Source organism: Diadema setosum, chromosome 18 (assembly GCF_964275005.1).
Source record: "Diadema setosum chromosome 18, eeDiaSeto1, whole genome shotgun sequence".
In the NCBI taxonomy this organism is placed as follows: Eukaryota; Metazoa; Echinodermata; class Echinoidea; order Diadematoida; family Diadematidae; genus Diadema; species Diadema setosum.
The window spans coordinates 5368015-5388049 of NC_092702.1; the positions used below are offsets into that span (position 1 = coordinate 5368015).

General features: G+C 41.8%; 1 protein-coding gene across 2 annotated transcripts in view; it reads left to right on the plus strand.

The window, feature by feature from the left end:
• Nucleotides 1-254: 254 nt before the first annotated feature.
• LOC140241682 (cytochrome P450 26A1-like) overlaps nucleotides 255-20035 on the plus strand; it is a 28095-nt gene continuing 8314 nt past the window's right edge. Inside the window, exons 1-3 of one of the 2 annotated variants that reach the window (XM_072321424.1) lie at nucleotides 255-530; nucleotides 1308-1574; nucleotides 18426-18569. In XM_072321424.1, the coding sequence (XP_072177525.1) occupies nucleotides 1398-1574; nucleotides 18426-18569 (321 nt within the window). In that variant the 5' untranslated portion in view covers nucleotides 255-530; nucleotides 1308-1397. The remainder of the gene's footprint in view (nucleotides 531-1307; nucleotides 1575-18425; nucleotides 18570-20035) is intronic. The other variant, XM_072321425.1, reaches the window with a different exon arrangement.

The window sequence follows — 20035 nt, forward strand, 5'->3', positions numbered from 1 at the left end:
ACATACTGCGACAGTGATAGATGGGCGAGAAGTTCAATAGTTCAGATTGTTCAAATAAGACAGGGAGAGGAGAGAGAGGGTGGAAGAGGAGCATGAGAGAGAAAGAAAAAGAGAGAGAGGGGAAAATGGAGATATTGCCAGCGCTCTACGATCTCTGGGACCCTGCGCATTTTCCCGTTTTCACCGGAGCGAGGTGATATAAATAGGAGGGGATCTCTGAGCTGATACAATTCGTCATACGAGCATCATAACAAACGCGCATGAGGAATTTGAATTGAACAGAACTGAGCACGGTGCGGAACAGGGAAATCCTACTCGCGTGTAACTCAAACGCTCTAATACGGGGGACTTCCGCCTGGTTTTTCGGCGTGCTCTCGCTAAGTACTCGCGACTTCTACTTGGTGTCATTGACTTGTGTACGTTGTTGCTTCGCGTTCAGATCTTCAGACCGCTCGAACATGCTAACATTACCTTGTGGATTTTAGACGTTGACGAGGAGCACCTTTAACATTGTTCTCTCTCCGTGGCAGGTAATAAAACTCTTTTCAATTTTATATCGCAAACATACTCGCCTTTTTATCTGCCTTCATAACATTTTATTTGCTTCATGACATTTTGTCCTTCTTGCTGCATTTTGTCATTAAGGCCTAAGTGTCAATGTTTTGGGGGTTGAAAATCGTAAGTTATACCCGTCTTACTTGGGTGTTTAAGTACAATGCACTACATTTACAAAATAATACTGTGAGCTTCAAAGTGACCATCTGATGACGGTGATATGTTGTGATCATTATAGCTCCCTTCACTCATAATTCTTTTGATCCGTGGTCAAACTATGGCGAACAGTATTTTCGATGTCATGTTCATCTTTATTTCTATGGTCCAGATTTTTTTTTTTTCACCCGTCGAAGTCTGTATTTCTGGCGAAATATATGTACACATAAACGTTTCAGGAATATATATAGGAGAGATTATCTGCCATCACCCATCATGTTAACACCAAGAGCTGAGGGGGAATATATGTTCATATTTTCCGAACTCTAGGCCAGACACTACAGGCTTTGTGGATTATATTGTTTACTGGTGGAAAATTCGAAACTTGTTCTATCTCTGTCGGCAAGAAATATTTCACATTCATCCGAAGTATTTAATTTATGTAGATGCTCATACTGCGGGTGAGAAACCGTCCAGTTATTAACTTGCCTTTAGTCTTATATGTATGTGTGTGCCTGGTTTCTGGAAAAAAAAATGAAAGTGGGCATCTTCGTCGATCGTTTATTTTCCGATACGTTTCCGATTCTTAATTTCAGCAGTCATCAGCCGCCTCGCTCCTAGCTTCGCAACTCCTTCCTGGTCACCATCCTTGCCCGTCGACATCGTCATCGTTATCGTCGTCGATCATGGAATGTCCGTTTTCTTTCATGTCGCTGGTCGTGCCCGTTTGTCTTCTGGTCTTGATCAAGAAGTTGTGGTACTACTACATCCGTGCGACCAGCGACCCGACCAGCACAGCTCCGCTGCCCGGGGGCGACTTCGGGTGGCCGATTGTGGGTGAAACGTTACAGGTTCTTTTCCAGGTGAGTTTCCTTTACACTTTAATATTGCGGCTCCTGGATCCTCGGTCTTCGTTCATTATTCATCTATGAATTGGTACACATCTTTATTCACACATACATTGTGTAGATGTAATATCTAGATGATGCTCTCCTTTTCTGTTTCGGTCAACACATTGTTCCGAAATTACAATTAATGAAAAGCTAGAGAGGTAAACATTAAGCAAATAAGCATTATCATCTCGATATTATACTAAACAATGGCAAACTGGTGAATAATGCCCATTCTTCGTGTTTTTATCATCTACACATCTGAAACTTTACAAACTCGTTTCGAAAGTGTTGCTCATGAAGAAAAGAAAAATTTGCACAGTATTGCAAGTCTTCACAAATCGCAAAACCAAAAGTGTCTGTTTCATGATTTTTTTTAATCAACAGATAACGATACATTTCTGAGAAGGCTTCGTTTTCTATATTGAGTGCTTTGCTACACAACATATCCTCTGAAGCAGGAGAATGTGTTGTGACACCATAAACATTCAGTTTAATAACATCGCAGCTGTAAGACATGATTAGTATTTATTTGGAAACCATATGCAACCTACGTGAATACCAGCTTTGTTGCAACAACTTTTCTTTGTAGAAGAAATTGAAGAATTGAAGAAAAAAAAAAAAACCGTGCATTTCCCAGAAGTACTAGTGGCTTATGCCTGCTTGCCTGTGAACTACGCTACGTTCACAGCAAGAGACACGTGTGTTTATGGAGGAAGTCATGTCTAAAGCTAGTAGCCGCTGCACCATCGTGACGTTGCGCTGACGTCATCCGCGCGTCACAACAGCTGACCAATCACGCGTCACGCTCCTTTCCGATCAATGAAACTCGTAGTCCAATCCGGTGCGCGGATATACCTCGCAAGAATAAACGCACTCCGCGGAGAGAGCACGACCCGAGTGGCGCTGCCACAAACCGGGGTGAGAGGAGGGTCATTAAACCCGTGTCGTACCTAGTAGCTCTCACTGGGAAATCGCAGGATGAATGAAGCGAAAATATCACTTTCCCGCATTTGTCTCATCCCCACGAAGGTCAGGTTTACTTACAGAGCGAAGTTTTCACTCGAATCGGGGGATTACCGTGACACACAATTTTGAATCTCGAGAGTATACGAGGTACTCGGAAAATGAAGAAATCAGCACGGGCCGATATCAAAATGATTGCAATACACAGCGTACTATGCACTCGTTTCTTTACTATCCTTACTCAACACATTTCCTTACAATATTTACTTGCCGAAAGAAAGCGGAAAGAAACCTGAATAGTTTCATATTTCTTACCGGATGCAACGTCATAATACATCCAGGTTTGTTTGTTTGTTTTTGTTTTTGTCGTTTAGAGCAAAATCAACGCTTCTGTTGGAGAAGAAACCAAATACCATCGTTTTGAAGAATTACAATCATTGACCGTAATATTGCCTATTTTGAAATAATATTTTGTAAGCTATTGTAAAGGCAATGTTGACACGGTTTGATGTCATATCGCATACAACGGCTGTATTTTTTTTTTCTCTCTCTTTTTCTCTTGTCGAACTTGTTGCGACATGTGAAAACGGTATTATTGACAGTGACGTCAGGATATAAATATGGCCATTTTGTCACACAAACGCTTTGCCTTTCTCTCTGCAATAAGTCGTTACCAAAAGAAAAGAGAGAGGGAGAGGCGGCTACGATGGAGGATTTGTGAAGAAAAACACGTACTTCGCGTACGAAAACTCTAGTGTTCCTTCTTTTTGTATAGATGTTATTCTGAATGAGTGGACAAGCATCAAAGGTTAAAACGATTGGCAATGGAATTTTGCTCAGGGGGAGAAAAAGCGGCATAGGTGTCAAAAGTTCAGCGAATCAATGCCAGGAATTCGCGTGAATCCAAGCGGGCGGAAGGGAGCGCAAGAATCGAATTATTTATTTGGCATGATTTATGTGATTATTACAATTCGTTTGAATCCGCATACTCCCATTTTCTTTTCTTCTTAATGGTATAGTTGCTTGTTTAATGGACCATTTAAGTTCGAAAGCATGCACTTTAGGGGGTATTTAGGAAAGCAAAATGCCATGCCCCTTTCCGCGCACCTATTGATGTTAGGTTAATAACCTCGTGATGCAAAATGCATCGCACGATTTTGCTCCAATAGACCAAAATGATATGCTTATATGGGTTTCCACAGTAGTGAAGCCTTATCAAATGGCAGTATTAGGGCTTATCGGGAAATTTGATCGAATATACATGTATATTAATTCAGCTGAAGCGCATACTTATCAAAATCCCCCAGGAAACACAAACAGAAGCTCCTGTTTTTACAAACTTCAGTCAGGCATCCCATTGTTTGTGTACAGTCATGCGGTAGCTCCCGATTATGAATGTTTGGAATGTTTGTGTTCAAATGAACAAGATTCTTAGAGCAGGGCTGCACACTGGCGCCGGTCCGACGGTCAAGACCGGCAAAAGTCACTGTCGGACCGGTAACTTTTCAGGAAATCCACAAGTTACCGGTCCGACATGACCAGTAAAAAAAAAAAAGCATTGGCGGGGTCAGTAGAAAGAAAAAGATCAGCCCCGATCAGGGAGAAACAGAATGCAAAATATCGCATTGTTCAACACGTTTTACGCAAGTTTTCGAATATGTCTACCGGTGCAATTGTAAAGTAAACATACAATTGTATATTAGTTTTGAGCACTAGCAGTCGACCAGTTTATTCGCGCTCGCTTGCGCATTGGCGCTGCTCACGCACTGCCATGCTATGCAATACATGCAAAGGATGTACGGTACAATGTAACTGTCGAAATGCATGGATTGTTTCCCCGATCCCGTTTTGTTTGTTCGTTTGCTTGCGATCGGCGGTCATGCCAGACAAGAAGCATTGATAGAAGCGCACGCATTTCTGGGTCATTTTACTCATGATTTTTTTTTTTTACGCAAGATCGATCCGATCCCGGCTTCGCAGCTGCGTGGCAGTTGACATGTTAGAACTATTTTACTTGTGCCGATTTTTAGAAAAAGTAAAAACATATTCTATATTCAGCGATACAGTAAATGAATATTTTCATTCGTTCAGAATGGTCTCATTATGAAGATAGGCGCGAAAAGGATCACGAAATCGGCCCTTAAAAAAATGTAAAGAGATAATACAAGGGAGAAAAAAAAAATCATGAAATCATCGCAGTCCCGCTTACATATTTCAGGTAGAAATCGTCCCAAAAAGGATCATGAATTCGGCCGCGTCGTACACCTTTCAAAAGCTCATACAAGTACGAAATGCGAAGAGATTATAGAGGAGAAAAAAAAATAAGGACATATTAATTTGGTGCGTGCATCATAAAAGATTACAGCCGAATAACAATTCATGAAATCAACGCAAACCCGTTGAAATTTGAGGAAATAAATAGGCGCAAAAAAGATCTTGAATCCAGTCCTGCATGCCGTGTCGGTTATCAAAAACGCATGCACAAATGCAACGAGATTATCGGGAGAAAAATAAAGGACACACCCCTTCTGGTGCGTGCATTACAAAAGATTACATCCGAAGTAATTCATGAATTCGCCACAATCCCGCTGATATTTGAGGTAGAAATAGACGCAAAAAGGATCGTGAATTCGGCCGTGTCGTATACCTTTTAACAACGCATGTACTAAATGGTAGGAGATTAGCGGGATAAAGATAATGTACACATTTTCAACCCCTTTTGGCGCTTGCATCATATAGATTACAGCCAAAGAGTAATTCATGAAATTATCGCAATCCCGTTGAAATTTGAGTAAACAATAATAGGCGCAAAAGAATCTCGAATTCGGCCCTGCGTGCAGTGTATAATTTTGAAAACGCATTCACAAATGTGAAGAGATTATCGGGAGAAAAATAAAGAACTTATTTTCAACCCTTCTGTCGCGTGTATCACAAAAGATTACAGCCGAAATAATTAATGAAATATCGCAATCCCGCTGATATTTGATGTAGAAATAGGCGCTAAAAGGACCGGGAATTCGGCCGTGTCGTATAGGCCTACCTTTTAAGAACGCATGTATACGATATGTGAAGAGATTATTGGGAGAAAAATACAGGACACATTTTCAACCCGTTTTGGCGCGTGCATAGCCGAATAATAATTCATAAAATCATCGCAATCCCGTTGAAGTTTGAGGAGACAATAGGCGCAAAAAGAATTATGATTTTTGGTCGTGGCGTATATCTTTTAAGAACGCATTTACGAAATGCGAAGAGAAAAAAATAAAGGACACATTTTCAACCCATATTGGCGCGTTCATCATAAAAGATTACAGCCGAAGTAATTCATGAAATCATCGCAATCCCGCTGATATCTGAGGTAGAAATAGACGCAAAAAGGATCGTGAATTCGGCCGTGTCGTATACCTTTATGCATACGAAACGCGAAGAGATTATGGGGAGAAAAATAAAGAACGCATTTTCAACCATTCTAGCTGGTGCGTGGATCACAAAAGATTACACCCGAAGTAATTCATGAAATCGTCACAATTCCGCTGATATTTGAGGTAGAAATAGGCGCAAAAAGTATCATGAATTCGGCGGTGTGGAACATCTTTTAAGAACGCACTTACGAATTCGAAGAGTTTATCGGGAGAAGATAAAAGGACACATTTTCAACCCCTTTTGGCGCGTGAATCATAAAAGATTACAGCCGAAATAATTCATGAAATCGTCACAATCCCGCTGATATTTGAGGTAGAAATAGGCGCAAAAAGTATCATGAATTCGGCTGTGTGGTACACATACATCTTTTAAGAACGCACTTACGAAATTCGAAGAGTTTATCGGGAAAAAATAAAGGACACATTTTCAACCCCTTTTGGCGCGTTCATCATGAAAGAATACAGCCGAAGTTATTCATGAAATCATCGCAATCCCGCTGATATTTGAGGTAGAAATAGGCGCAAAAAGGATCGTGAATTCGGCCGTGTCGTATATCTTTATGTACGGAATGCGAAGAGATTGTGGGGAGAAAAATAAAGAACGCATTTTCAACCATTTTAGCTGGTGCGTGCATGAGATCACAAAAAGTTACACCCGAAATAATGCATGAAATTGCCACAATTCCGCTGATAATTTGTTTGAGGTAGAAATAGGCGCAAAAAGTATCATGAATTCGGCGGTGTTGAACATCTTTTAAGAACGCACTTACGAAATTCGAAGAGTTTATCGGGAAAAAATAAAAGGACACATTTTCAACCCCTTTTGGCGCGTGAATCATAAAAGATTACAGCCGAAGTAATTCATGAAATCGTCACAATCCCGCTGATATTTGAGGTAGAAATATAGGCGCAAAAAGTATCATGAATTCGGCGGTGTGGAACATCTTTTAAGAACGCACTTACGAAATTCGAAGAGTTTATCGGGAAAAAATAAAAGGACACATTTTCAACCCCTTTTGGCGCGTGAATCATAAAAGATTACAGCCGAAGTAATTCATGAAATCGTCACAATCCCGCTGATATTTGAGGTAGAAATATAGGCGCAAAAAGTATCATGAATTCGGCGGTGTGGAACATCTGTTAAGAACGCACTTACGAAATTCGAAGAGTTTATCGGGAAAAAATAAAGGACACATTTTCAACCCCTTTTGGCGCATGAATCATAAAAGATTACAGCCGAAGTAATTCATGAAATCGTCACAATCCCGCTGATATTTGAGGTAAAAATAGGCGCAAAAAGTATCATGAATTCGGCCGTGTGGTACATCTTTTAAGAACGCACTTACGAAATTCGAAGAGTTTATATCGGCAAAAAAATAAAGGACACATTTTCACCCCTTTTGGCGCGTGCATCATAAAATGTTACAGCCGAAGTAATTCATGAAATCGTCACAATCCCGCTGATATTTGAAGTAGAAATGGGCGCAAAGAGGATTGCGAATTCGGCCCTGCATGTCGTGTACCTTTCAGAACGCATGCACAAATGCGAAGAGAGTGTCGAAAGAAAAATAAAGAACCCCTTGTAGCTCGTGCATCAGAAAATATCACAGCTAAAATAATTCATTAAATCACGGTTATGCAGCAAGTTCGTGCGCCGATGTTTAGAAAAAGTCACAAACGCATGATACAATCTGATTTTTTTTTCCATTATCATTTTACACTGTAATTCACGAACAAACATTCTATTTTTTTTCTCATTTTTTTTTTTATTTCTTGTGCAATAAATAATTCAAGTTTAAAAAGACATTAATCAGTAAAATGTACATGGGGGGGGGGGTACGTCCATAAAAACAAGAAAATAAGTTTGCAAGTAATTTAATGTTTTTTTAGGTTGCCGTTGTTGACCGGTAAGTTTTCTGTTCGGACCGGTAAAAAATGGTAAAATGGGGCATCTACCGGTCCGACAGAGACATGTCGGACCGGCAGAAAAAATGGGTTAGTGTGCAGCCTTAGAGATATTTTTTTCTCAATTAACTGGAAATCACGATAGAAAATATAGTGTCATACACAATACACAAAGAGTTTTCACAAGGATTGTACTCTAGGATGGCATTTTGTTCCATTGTAGCCATGACCAATATAACTAGATGTATATTCTGAGAAATTGTGTAACTTCAGGATCCCGTAGCTGATAACTTGATAAATGTCATTTTATATGAACGATATATCTCAAAATCTTTATACTCACGAAACATATACTAATCTATCGGGTGTATTGCGTCATATACCGTTTGTCGCTACTATTCCCTCGATGGAGGTAGCAGAGGAAATGTTGACATCGGTGAGAGCAGAGGCAACATGGAATAAAACGGCGATTTGAGAGACATTTAGACGTTTACCAAGTTTTTCCGGATCTCTGAGCTTCTGTTATACTCTTATACAGTGTGATATTGCAACAGAGCGAGGAATTTTTCTTTATGGAAAATTTTGTGTACATTAACAGAGGTAGGAGCTCTGCGGCTTTTTTCTTCTTTTCTGTTTAAATGAATGATTATCATTATTCACCGTAAATGAGGTTAAGCTCTACCGAAAGAGAAATTTGACCTGGAAGTTTTCCAGACTTCAACCTATAATGTCCCCCTCTAAATGATCAATGAATTGACCAGCCATGACAGGTGAGGGGAGTTAATATCCAGCGAGAAGGTTGGGGCTTGCCAAAGCTAAATCACTGGCCGCTGGGATTAGGCAATCACTTCAAAATTGAGCCAAAACCGCGGCATTTCACCAGACGTTTCAAAGTGCAGATTATATAATGCTGAACGGTTGTGGCGAGACTTCAATCAGTTAAAAAATTTGGTTAGAAACCAAACCACTGCACGTTGCCTTATCACCCGTTCGAAAGGAAGAGAGAGAGAGAGAGAGAGAAAACATGTTCTTGTTCATGAGGGGTAAAATACTGCTAATTGTGCTTCGCAATGTTACTGTTGAAGAAAAAGTGTTCCATAGAATGTACTTGAACGCTTGAATAAGTAAGAAAATATTATTTTCTATTAATTTATTTTACCCTTATTTTATCAATTTTAGTTACAGCTGCAAAAGTTTACGTTTAACATTTTTGTACATCTTCTCTGTACACGTCACATAAAGAAATAAGTACCCTATACATATGCATCATCAGCATTCACGTACAGAGTACGTATAGTGCAAATCCACATAGTTTTCACGTGGATGGGAATTAAACAGTTAAATCAGATAATAAAGTGGTAGAAGTGTCATCAAACTCGGACATAAAATGTCAACTCGCAACTTCCCCACTGGTGTATGCACACACACACACACAAACACACACAAATCCAAAAGTTGTTTTTCTTCAATAATTTTATTAACTACAATCCACTTTTTTATAAGTCATGGCCTGGTTGTTGCACAAAAATATAACGTAAAGGCTACAGTTTTTCCCCTTCATTTCCTTGTTAAAATATGAAATTAGTGATTTGTTGCAATCTCAGAGCATAACCAATCGTGGTTGCTATATATGCAATATTTCATGATCAATGGCAAATCGGGCAATATCAGCATCCATCGATGATCTGCGTGAGAGTGCAGTGCAGTTGATGGGAAATGCTAGTGCAATTTTTATAGGGCAAGATCGGACACGATTCGGGGGTGGGGGTGGGGAAAAGTCGTGTTATACGATCGAAACTTTTTCACACTTTTGATCTCAAAATACTCCAAAACAGCTCTTTATCCTGGCGAATCATGTCAGCCACAAAATTGGGCAAAACGAAAACAATCAGTGAACACTGGCGTCGTTTAAGTATTTCGAAAAGGAAAGCACTCTAATGTGTCAAGACTAGAAGGAGCCTTGAGAAAGACAAATATAATTGTCTTCCAGATTCAAGCAAGGTCCTTTGGACTACTGAAATACGCTTGGCTTTGGGGTTTTTGTTTTGTTTTGGGGTTTTCTCTTTATCAGGTACCTTTAAAGTTGTCCGTTATGAGGGTAGATCCTGGACCACGGACTTGTGTGCTGATCGTGGGTAGTTTGTTTCATGGAGAAAAAAAAACAAAACATGACAAGCGAAATCTCTAATGACGTTTGTACAGGATGTACGCCTATTGGAGGTCCATTTTTTTAAAGAGGTGTGGTGTCATTGCAGATTGCATTCATTTCACTTTCTACGACAACAGGAAACACACGTCCGTTTTGAGAATTTGATGTTGTTGCTGTGGTAACTGCAGTAAAGCAACTTGCCGCAACTGCGAAACATCTTTATGCAACAGGCCTCGGGCTCTCAAGAAAGTTCGGTCCGCGAAACGAAAGGAGCTTACTCACTGGAAACTCGACACGACATCCGCGAAATGAATGCGGATGGCACGTAAGTTGATTAGGTGTGGAAAGGACCTTGTATCGAAGGGGAGTGCGTGAGAACATCGTTTAGGGGGTGACTTTTAGGTGGTGTTCGATGTCAACCTAAGCCCTGACTGCCCCTGGATGACTCTACAGACCACTGTGGTTACAGAGATCGGTTTCGCACGGCTGGGGACGCTGAAGAAATGTTGATCTTGTTTACCCAAATAGGTAAACAGAGAGTCAGTGTCACATTTTCTCAGTAAGCGAGTCGTGTGGAGATGACGCAACCTGTAGTATCAGTTTGGGGACTTGGCCTTTATTACTTCATCTGTGAGCAGACACAAACTGGAAAGTTGAAGTAAAAGAATAAAATGAGTAAGGATAGTCCCTTCGCAGTGAGTTCCTTCATAAGTATTGATGTTTGTTTGTTTTTTTTTTTTTTTTATGTGCGAGTAAACTCGCCCGTCATTGAACATTAATTTTCGAGCCTGGGTTTTCTTAATGAAATTTGCAAACTGGTAAACTCTGTCAAGCTCAATCAAAGGGGCGGGTCTGTGGTTTTAGGCCGAGGCTGATGTTCGGCTTAAACTCAAAACAATCGGGACTTCCCGGGCCACGGGTATTGGGGAAGCATGCCAGCGCCTCGTGCAATCACAAGGATTCGGTTGTTTACTTGCGTTTAACCTCACCTTACGGCCGTGTTTACACACGCCGCGCTTCGCTCCTAGACCGGGGTACAAGCTGGAAAGCTACCCACAAACAGAGGTGCGTTGACGGAAGACCTTCCCCACCTATCCTACTGACACTTGCACTGCCATACAGCAGTACATGTACCAGTACTTTGGATGTCCACGCAGTCGCTCAAGGAGACCATCGGTGTTGTTGCAAGAACGTTTCTTTGTGACGCAATCGCAGTGCCCAGGGCCTGGGACAATGATAGTTGTAGTTGTAACCTCGCTCAGTTATTGTCCATCCTTGTCAAAGCTTTTGGACTATAGGCACCCTGTTGTTATTATTCTCCCCCAAAGCGAAGGCGAGAACGATCGAGGGGTCAGAGGACCATCAATAACGTATAGCCCTCGTTATTCACTGAAGCACTGATAACACTCGTAATCCACATGACAGTGGACTGGTTGCATTATTTACGTCTGAAAAAGAAAAACAAACCGTTGCGCAAGTCGATCACTCCCTGGTCGAAGTACTGCCGCACTAAGCGTGCCACTGAGGAAAGATGACAATAAACAGGTACTGCAAGGCTCACACATCTCCAGTTGATCCTCACTATATGTGTGTTATTTATACAAAATACACATAAGACAAACGCGAAACCAGGGAGGTGAGACCTCTCTCACCTCCCTGGTGAAACCCACATCATCTGTTCCTTGACACCAGAAGATCTACAATGTACTTCACGATACCACAGGTGTATCCTTCCCGGAGATTGCGTACAGTTAAAGTTGTTTTCTGTCATAGTTCACGAGAAGGCTAACCTGTTTTGGGTCATCGGTTCAATGGTTACTTGTTCTGGGGTGGTTCATAAAGCTGTTCGTAAAGTTACGAACAAGTTTACGAGCGACTGGTGATCAGTTCTGATGTGCTCTACTTATCAGAATTTCCAAAATTCAGCACTAGAACTGATCACCAGTCGCTCGTAAGTTGTTCGTAACTTTACAAACAGCTTTGTGAAACAGGGCCCTGGTCTTCAACTCTAGTGGGCCTTTATCTCCCCTCGTTATCGCATCACTTGTCCACCTATAAATTGGATAATTGAGATCAGATCTTTGACGTTGTGCTATGCCTTTCTCCGCCTGTCTTGGTTGAGGAGAGGTCTGTCATGTCAAATATCAGTTCCTAGTGATATGACATCTGTACAGATTCATTGACTTGTAGCTTATCCTGGACGAATGTGGTCATTCCCGAACAAGACGTCCACTGATTTCAACAAAGCTCATGTAACAAAGTTGTGTGCTTTGCCCCTGCCAAAAGTTTTCTGAATTATGTATTTAATATTTTTAGGCTATTCATCAATTCAAAATGAGAGAAACCGAGAAAAATCGCGAAGAGCGATCGGGCTGTCATTTATCTCGCCCTTTTTACCTCATTTTGTTTCTTTGCTCTCTTCTTTTTCACGAATGGGTTTCGCTGGCTTGTCTAGTTCAGCCAAGAGAGTTAAAAGACCGCATAGTTGAACTTGTGCCGTGTTCAACGCAGAAGCATTTATAAGAATCTGACCGCTACCACAGTGGAGAACGTGTGTGAGAAATACAGACAAATTATAAAGAGGGAGAAAGTAGATAGAAAAGGTATTTCAATCTTCAAAACAACGACAACATAGAAATGCACACACAGGAAAATAAAAAATAACTTGGGATAAAAACTTGATGTCACGATGCCATTCCGTACTCCATGGTCGGCAGAACGAGGAATCGAGCGAGATCGAACACGTGACTCGCACGCTTGCCTGCCCCCCTTTTTTCCGATGAACTTGATCCCTTCACAATCTCCTACCCCTGGCTGAACTTCATGGTGGATGATTCACAACATGCTGGCTGAAAACCACTGCCAATTTGGCATCCTCCCAGCAAACATCAAAAGGACAGTTAGTGTTAGTACTCTTTATTCGGCCATCCCCAGGTCTTCCTCTCTCTCTCCCTATTAGCAATTATTTTACGAGCTGAGAAACAACGGCTATTTATATTCATTTATTTTATTTTGTATTGGAAAAGAGGACACAGACCCTCTAGTCCAGGGTCCCCTTCTGCCCCCAGCTGTTTGCTTTGCTGGGGGATTGTTTCATTGATTGCAGCGGAAACAAGACGGAACACTTGGTTTAGCGGAAATTTGCGGGGCTCTGCTGCAGTGGCGTTTACCGCTAATTCAAGTGGCCAGTTGTAGTTGGGTCGAGGATTAGTCCTGAATAAGCTCTCAATGATGCACGCTAAATTGCAGGGGACAGGGCTGCCCAGGGAGGGAAACATACCATGTGCTGCTGAGATGCACTTCCGACATCCACCTGTTCCATTCGACTTCCGTCGATCACCGAATCTTCAAAACCCACATCTGGATCCTTTTCGCTCTCACACTCACAGCATGAATATAGATAGCTACGTGCAAAGTTGTCCTCCCCAGGCCCGTTGAAACAGATTTGTCGTGTCTATTTCGATGTTGTCATGCTGAAATCGAAAGAGAAATTGAATAATTATGATACAAATAGGCAAACATATCGTTGCCTGCCCAGCAGAAGGGCCCTAAGGTTTGCATGCTCTAAAACTTGCTATGACTGGGCCCTAAGGCTTGCATGCTCTGTTAAAGATTTCTAGGGCCCTTCTGCCCGGCAGGCGACGATATAAGATATAAAGCAGCCCCCATGATTATATATATATGTATGTATAATATATATATATATGTATAATATATATATATATATATATATATTATATGTATCATTTATATATTATCTTGGTATTCTACATATAGCATACACGTATACATATACAACATATGTGTGTGTTTGTGTGTGTGTGTGTGTGTGTGGGTGTACGTAAAATTGAATCCTAACAGTAGTGCCAGTATCAAAGACACAGCCAAATGGGCGTTTTGACTATGGGACAGTGAATACAGAAAGGGATATAGATCCATATGTGATCAGGTCATTGCCTGGAGAGGTGCGTGTGTTTGTGATGTCATCGGCTTCTTGACCGTCTACACACAGTCACTGCTCAAGCACAGTGAAATTTAACTGCACAAAGTTCAACTAAGACGTTGAATGCATTAAATTGTCTGAATCTTATTTCCGTCATTCAAAACCAACGTTTCGTACAGTGTATCCAGGGAGGTGAAAGACGTTCATCTCCCTGGTGTATCCATCCTTCGCTGTCTCGACACGCTCGTTACGATTGCATAAGGACCACATCTACAACAAAGGACAATAGTTATGTATGACGTAATATTTATTGTTTTAAATATTATGTCATGTGCTCACGAGGAGGTGAAGGAGGTAGGGTCAACTAGTATTTATGACGAGAATCATTTTGGCCATCGGTTTACCTGTACACGCCCAAATTTTCCTGGAAATCATCGTTTTCAACAACTAAAAAGGTTCTTATCAGAGGATTCTCATCCCCGAATAGTCGAAGCAGGCTGCGGACATGCATCGCACACAAACAAGAACATACTGTGGCATCTGTAGTACGTTTAATATACACAACACAATATTGTACAGTGCAGTATTGTGTGACAGTGAAAGATGACACGCAATACGCGAACCACATATTAATTTGTATACACCTTTCGCATACTTCGAATGTACTATACAGTTGTAAGATAACCCCAGAGTGTGTCCCCTGTTTCTGTTGCTTGCCAATACACACACAAACACACACACACACGTGTACACACACACGCACTGCCACGGGTGCTAGCAATGATATGTGCTCCACGCCTCATCGCCTGTCATTTTCCAGGGTCCCCTCTGGCCGACGTCCAAGTCGCTGTGAACCACGCTGTGGAGTAGAGGGGTCGGAGCAGCGGGACGGGCGGTTGAGAATCCGCAGAAACACACCCTACTGCCTAGTTCTAAATTGATACGTCAAGGACTGACGCATTCGCTTAGTACGACTGTCATTTCCGCGGGTATGTGGCAGTGAACTCGGAGACGAGAATGCATGTTCATGCTTATGCAACAGATGAGGGGAAAAAGCGCAACCCGCAATATTCAATTTAAAGTTGCGGTTGTGTTGCTTTAGAAACTCATATAAAAGTGCTCACAACCACCACAAGCCAAGTGGTAAATCGTGATGAAGTTACTGGGTTTTGGCGAACATGTTCAGTAAGGCGGAATGACGAAGGAGAAACTTTCGCTGACATTAAATTCATCCGATAAGATGGTTTTATAAGACTAGTGGGGGCTTCAGAAGGCATTACATCGCGCATGTTGTGCTTAGGTTAGTGAGCATATCCTTGGCCTGCAGACACTTCTGTTACGAACGCCGTGCAAGCTCACTTTACAAAGAGGGTTGACCCCTCCCTCTTCCCTACCCCCCCCCCCTATCCCTCAAAGGAGCTTGAACAAGGAAACTTGTCGCGAGGATACGTTGAGTAAACTTCGAGAGAGAAAATGGCCATCATTTGCCACCCCCTCCCCGTCCCCCACCATCACCCCTCGGTGCCTGGATGCAATCCTGCCTGCCTGTTTTTCGTCACGAGTCTCCATTTCCACGGCGTTCGACGGCAATCAATCGCTTCAATTGGCATCTCCAAAATGATGTTCCAGTGCGCTTTGTTTTGCTCTTGTCCGTCAGCGGGTGCGAGATTACCTGCCTACGCCGTCACGTTCGGCCGAGGTTCAGCCGAAGAGAGGGCTGTTTACCTACCAGGCCCTGCTGGCTGGGGCGCTGGGGTTGCAAAACATTGGCTAAGCTCCGAACCGTAGCCTTGTCTCAAGACGTTGCAATGAGTGGAAACATTTACGCAACTTGGAGGGTCCAACTCATTTCCATCTATCCATTCTTCTACTTTAGCCAGATCCGTAATCGATGTCACAGGTTACCCTCGTGTTTTGTTGATTTGGCATACGCTGGAGGGATTTTGTTAAACCCAGAGTGCTAAAACTAATACAGCATTGTATATCAGTAATGTTCAACCCCTCTACTAGGCTTCGAAGCAATGCCTGTCACCAGCTGTCGCTCAAAGTCGTTAAGCCCTTCAGTGCGAGCATCAGAGCCCTTTTGTCGACTTAATCCGTCCATAGGGTAATCTATTTCAAAACAAATGCCTGCCACGTGCCCATACATTCCGATTTTCTTGGGAATTTCAAGGCAAAATTCTAGGAGCAGCACGGAGGTCGCTGATTGGGGGGGGGGGGGGGGTATTCCTCACTCTCCTTCCTATCCCCTCCAAGACATACGTGTACACGTGAGGAAACGTGAACCACCACTCCATTAGAGAAGGTCTGATTTCACATCTAAGGGAGAAAGTAGCTGTGGCGGACACCGTCGTTTGATAGCGAAGGGGACGCGCCGGTGCACGGCACATACGCGCTATCTGCCGTCCACTCCCGCCCTCCCGTCCTTTATTTCCCTAAACTATACCCTCTCCTTCAACAGGGATATGAGGTCTTGTCGTGTACTTTACAACCCTGTCAAATCCGTCATCCCGGAGTGCACGCTGGGTGTAATAAACTATGGCACGTCCTGTTTCACTCTCCCTCCTCCCCCCCCCCCCCCCCTCCCTCACGCACTTCCACTCCTTATCGCTTTCCCCCGGCAGCACACCAATGAAACTCGGGCAAAATTCTCCCCTTTTGCACGCTCCACGCGGTTAACTGCTGCCTTTGCGAGCGTCTCTATACCCCCTACCCCCGCACACTCCTAGCGTTACCTCCTAGCTATTTACCTGTGGCGAGCGTCAAGTGAGTATTATGGACGCAATACAGGGACGTTCTCATCCGGAGGCATCGATTAATTCTGACGGGTTGAACCCGACCTGCTTTACGACCACTATAATACGTCGCAGTTGCTTTACATTGCGCGTTTGTTCGAATAAATCTGTAACATGTAGTAGGAATTTTGAAATTTAGGAAAACGACAGGTTAAGTTAAAAATTGGAATGAAACCCCAAAATGCTAGTCGATTGAGTAAATGCAGCAATATTGATAAAATACATCAGGGAAAATTCAAAGAAATCGGACAATCCGTTCAAAAGTTATGATTTTTTTAAGTTTTGGTGACGAGACCGGTGGATCAGAACACTATTACAGATAATGACATCACATACGCACCATGTATGAAGAAAATACACGTATAAAGGAAATTCAACTTATTTTCACTTTTCTAGCATGATGAAAGAGCGCTAGACTACCCTCTTTCAGAAAGCAAAGCCAATAATATGACCCTTGACATATGTCAGTAACAAGGCCTGGGAATGTGTACTTTTCATTTGAAATTATATTTTGTAGAAATATCTTTATGCGCAAAAGAGCGTCCGCGAAATCACCACTGGTTCGATTAGTCTCGGTGCGTATCTAATTCCGGCGCTATTTTTGTCCAGCAGAAATTTGATTGATGGAAAGCGTCATTCTGTCACGTACAGATGTCATTTCCACTCTATACGGCGCGGGAGGCAGGCCAGATGGAGAGAGAGCCAGTATTCGCCTCTTTACAGCGGTGTCATTTTTGCAATGAATAGTGGAGAAGTGGGAATATCAGTTGTGGGAGAAGAATAATTCATGAATTACTAACACAGAATGAGTGGGTATTCATTTTTTTTTTCTTGTGTGAAGAAATTCAGTATTCATTGCACAGGGTCAGAGTGTTTCACTCTTGTATTGGTCAACACAACAGGCGAGTAATAATCGGTCATAGATACACAATCATGTACAACGTAGCGCTATTAAAATGAGCAGGATACACACAGTCACACGCAACACACACAAACAGAAACGGCTTGCATCGAACAAAAATGCGTGATATACCTTAATCCCATTTGTATACATAGCGCAACATGTTCCCGCGCTATAAAGTGGTAACCTCTACGCTCACGACACCACAAGCTCTGACAAGGAAGATATTGCACTTTTTATAGTGTACATTAAGTCCACTTTTGGTCGGTTTATTTTTCTTATTTTCGGTGTGTTTGTTTGTAAACGAGGTGAAGTTTGGGTCATTTTTGCGACATGAGCCGGGCGACGTCGGCGGGGTGAAGGTCGCGTCGGCTCAGCACCCGATATCCTTTGAGCGCCAACGTGCCAGAACGGAATTTCATTTCACAAACATATTATTTATTATCTTCACCCATTTGCTCTAAAAGTATGTCGATAAAATTAGAACCGATTTTATGGAAGAATTGCACCAAATTCTCAGCCAGATGCACACCGTTGCTTCATGCGTTTGTCATTTTTTTCTGCACACACTTACTCCCCCTGTTTGTACCTTCAGAAGGTGGCAATCAAAATTTTTGAGTGTTTTCCTGTTCCCCGTGTTTTCTTGGCAAGGTACGGCAGCGATTCCAAACCACAAATATGTAAACTAATCTTATCACTCATCATCTCCTATTTTGTTCGTCACTTTTCTTCCGCTATTGCAGGGACCCGCGTTCTACGAGAAAAAGTTTGCAAAGTTCGGTCGAGTTTTCAAGACGCACCTGTTTACGAACCCCACGGTGCGAGTGTACGGACCAGAAAACATCGCCAAAATACTACAGGGAGAAAACGACATTGTGACGTCAAGAGTAAGTATTTTTCAATTTATTTTGAGACTTACATACGAGAGTGACATTATCAGCAACAGGTGTATTTTCGCATCTTCATCTTGTTCATTGGCAGTGTTGTAGGTATTTACCATACGAGCTTAATGAAAACACGTTAAAACCATGTCAGTTTACACATCACAAAATGTATTATTATCAACTTAATTGCTTCACCTTCATTAACATAAGGATTGAGAGAATGTAGCAATATTAGTAGAACACATCATTGACAGTTTGAGGAAAATCGGACAATCCGTTCAAAAGTTATGAATTTTTGAAGTTTTTGTGCAGTAACCGCTGGATGAGAAGACTACTGCAGTGTACGATGTCACATGCGTACAACAATATAAGGAAAATATAAAGAGAATTTCACAAAATTTCATCTTTTGAAAAAAGTACACATTCCCTTGACTCGTTACTGACATATGTTATGGGTAATATTATTCCCATTGCCTTTAGAAAGAGGCAAGTCAAGTGCTCTTTTATTATGCGAAAAAAAGTGAAAATATGTTGAATTTTCTTTATATTTTCTTTATACTGTTGTACTCATATGACATCACGAGCCTTAGTAGTCTCCTCATCCAGCGGTTCCAACACAAAAATTTAAAAAATTCGTAACTTTTGCATCGATTGTCCAATTTTCCTCAAACTTTCACTGATGTGTTCTACTAATATTGCTGCATTCTCTCAATCCTTATGTTTATGAAGGTGAACTTGTCCTTTAAGAAATCATGCATTCAGTACAATTAAGGCGTTACACGTAATACAGACGCGAGCACATCACCATACAATAACACACATAACATATGTGATCGCCACACTCATGGCACATCGCGTATGCTACGTTTCCCGTGTTGTTGTTTTTTTCATCACGACAAAGTGAACCTTGTGACAACACTCGGATTGATTTTTAAACCGATCGATAGTTTGTTAACTTTTGTTCTATACGATGCGGGGATGTCTTCGACGGACACCTTTCAAACACTTCCACTGGATGAGTCATGCAACATTGACAAATCAAATTAAGTCTTTCATGCATGGCCTTGGTGAGTAGAAAATAAAGACATGATGAAAAGGAAGAGAGTATACTACCTTTAATTATGTCCTACATTCGCCCATAGTATAGCCTCACACAGTCTTAGAAATGTCCTTCCAAAGGGCCTTGCAGTTATTACTATAGTTCAGCATTATCAGCCCCACCCCCCCCCCCACCCCTTTATCTATACTCTTGTTTCAAGAGGAACAAAGTTTGTGAGACATCTAATGTAGGGATTTAGGTACTCTATTCCACTTTGGGCCTCCTTTTCGAAAGTTTTAGAATATTTGTGCTCTCCGCGCAAGTAGTACACTCATTCCTCGCGCGAAATAGTCCTTCTGCTCGTCCCAAAAACAAAATAGGACCTACTAAAATGATACGCTGCTTGTGTGATAAGAACATAAGAGATTAT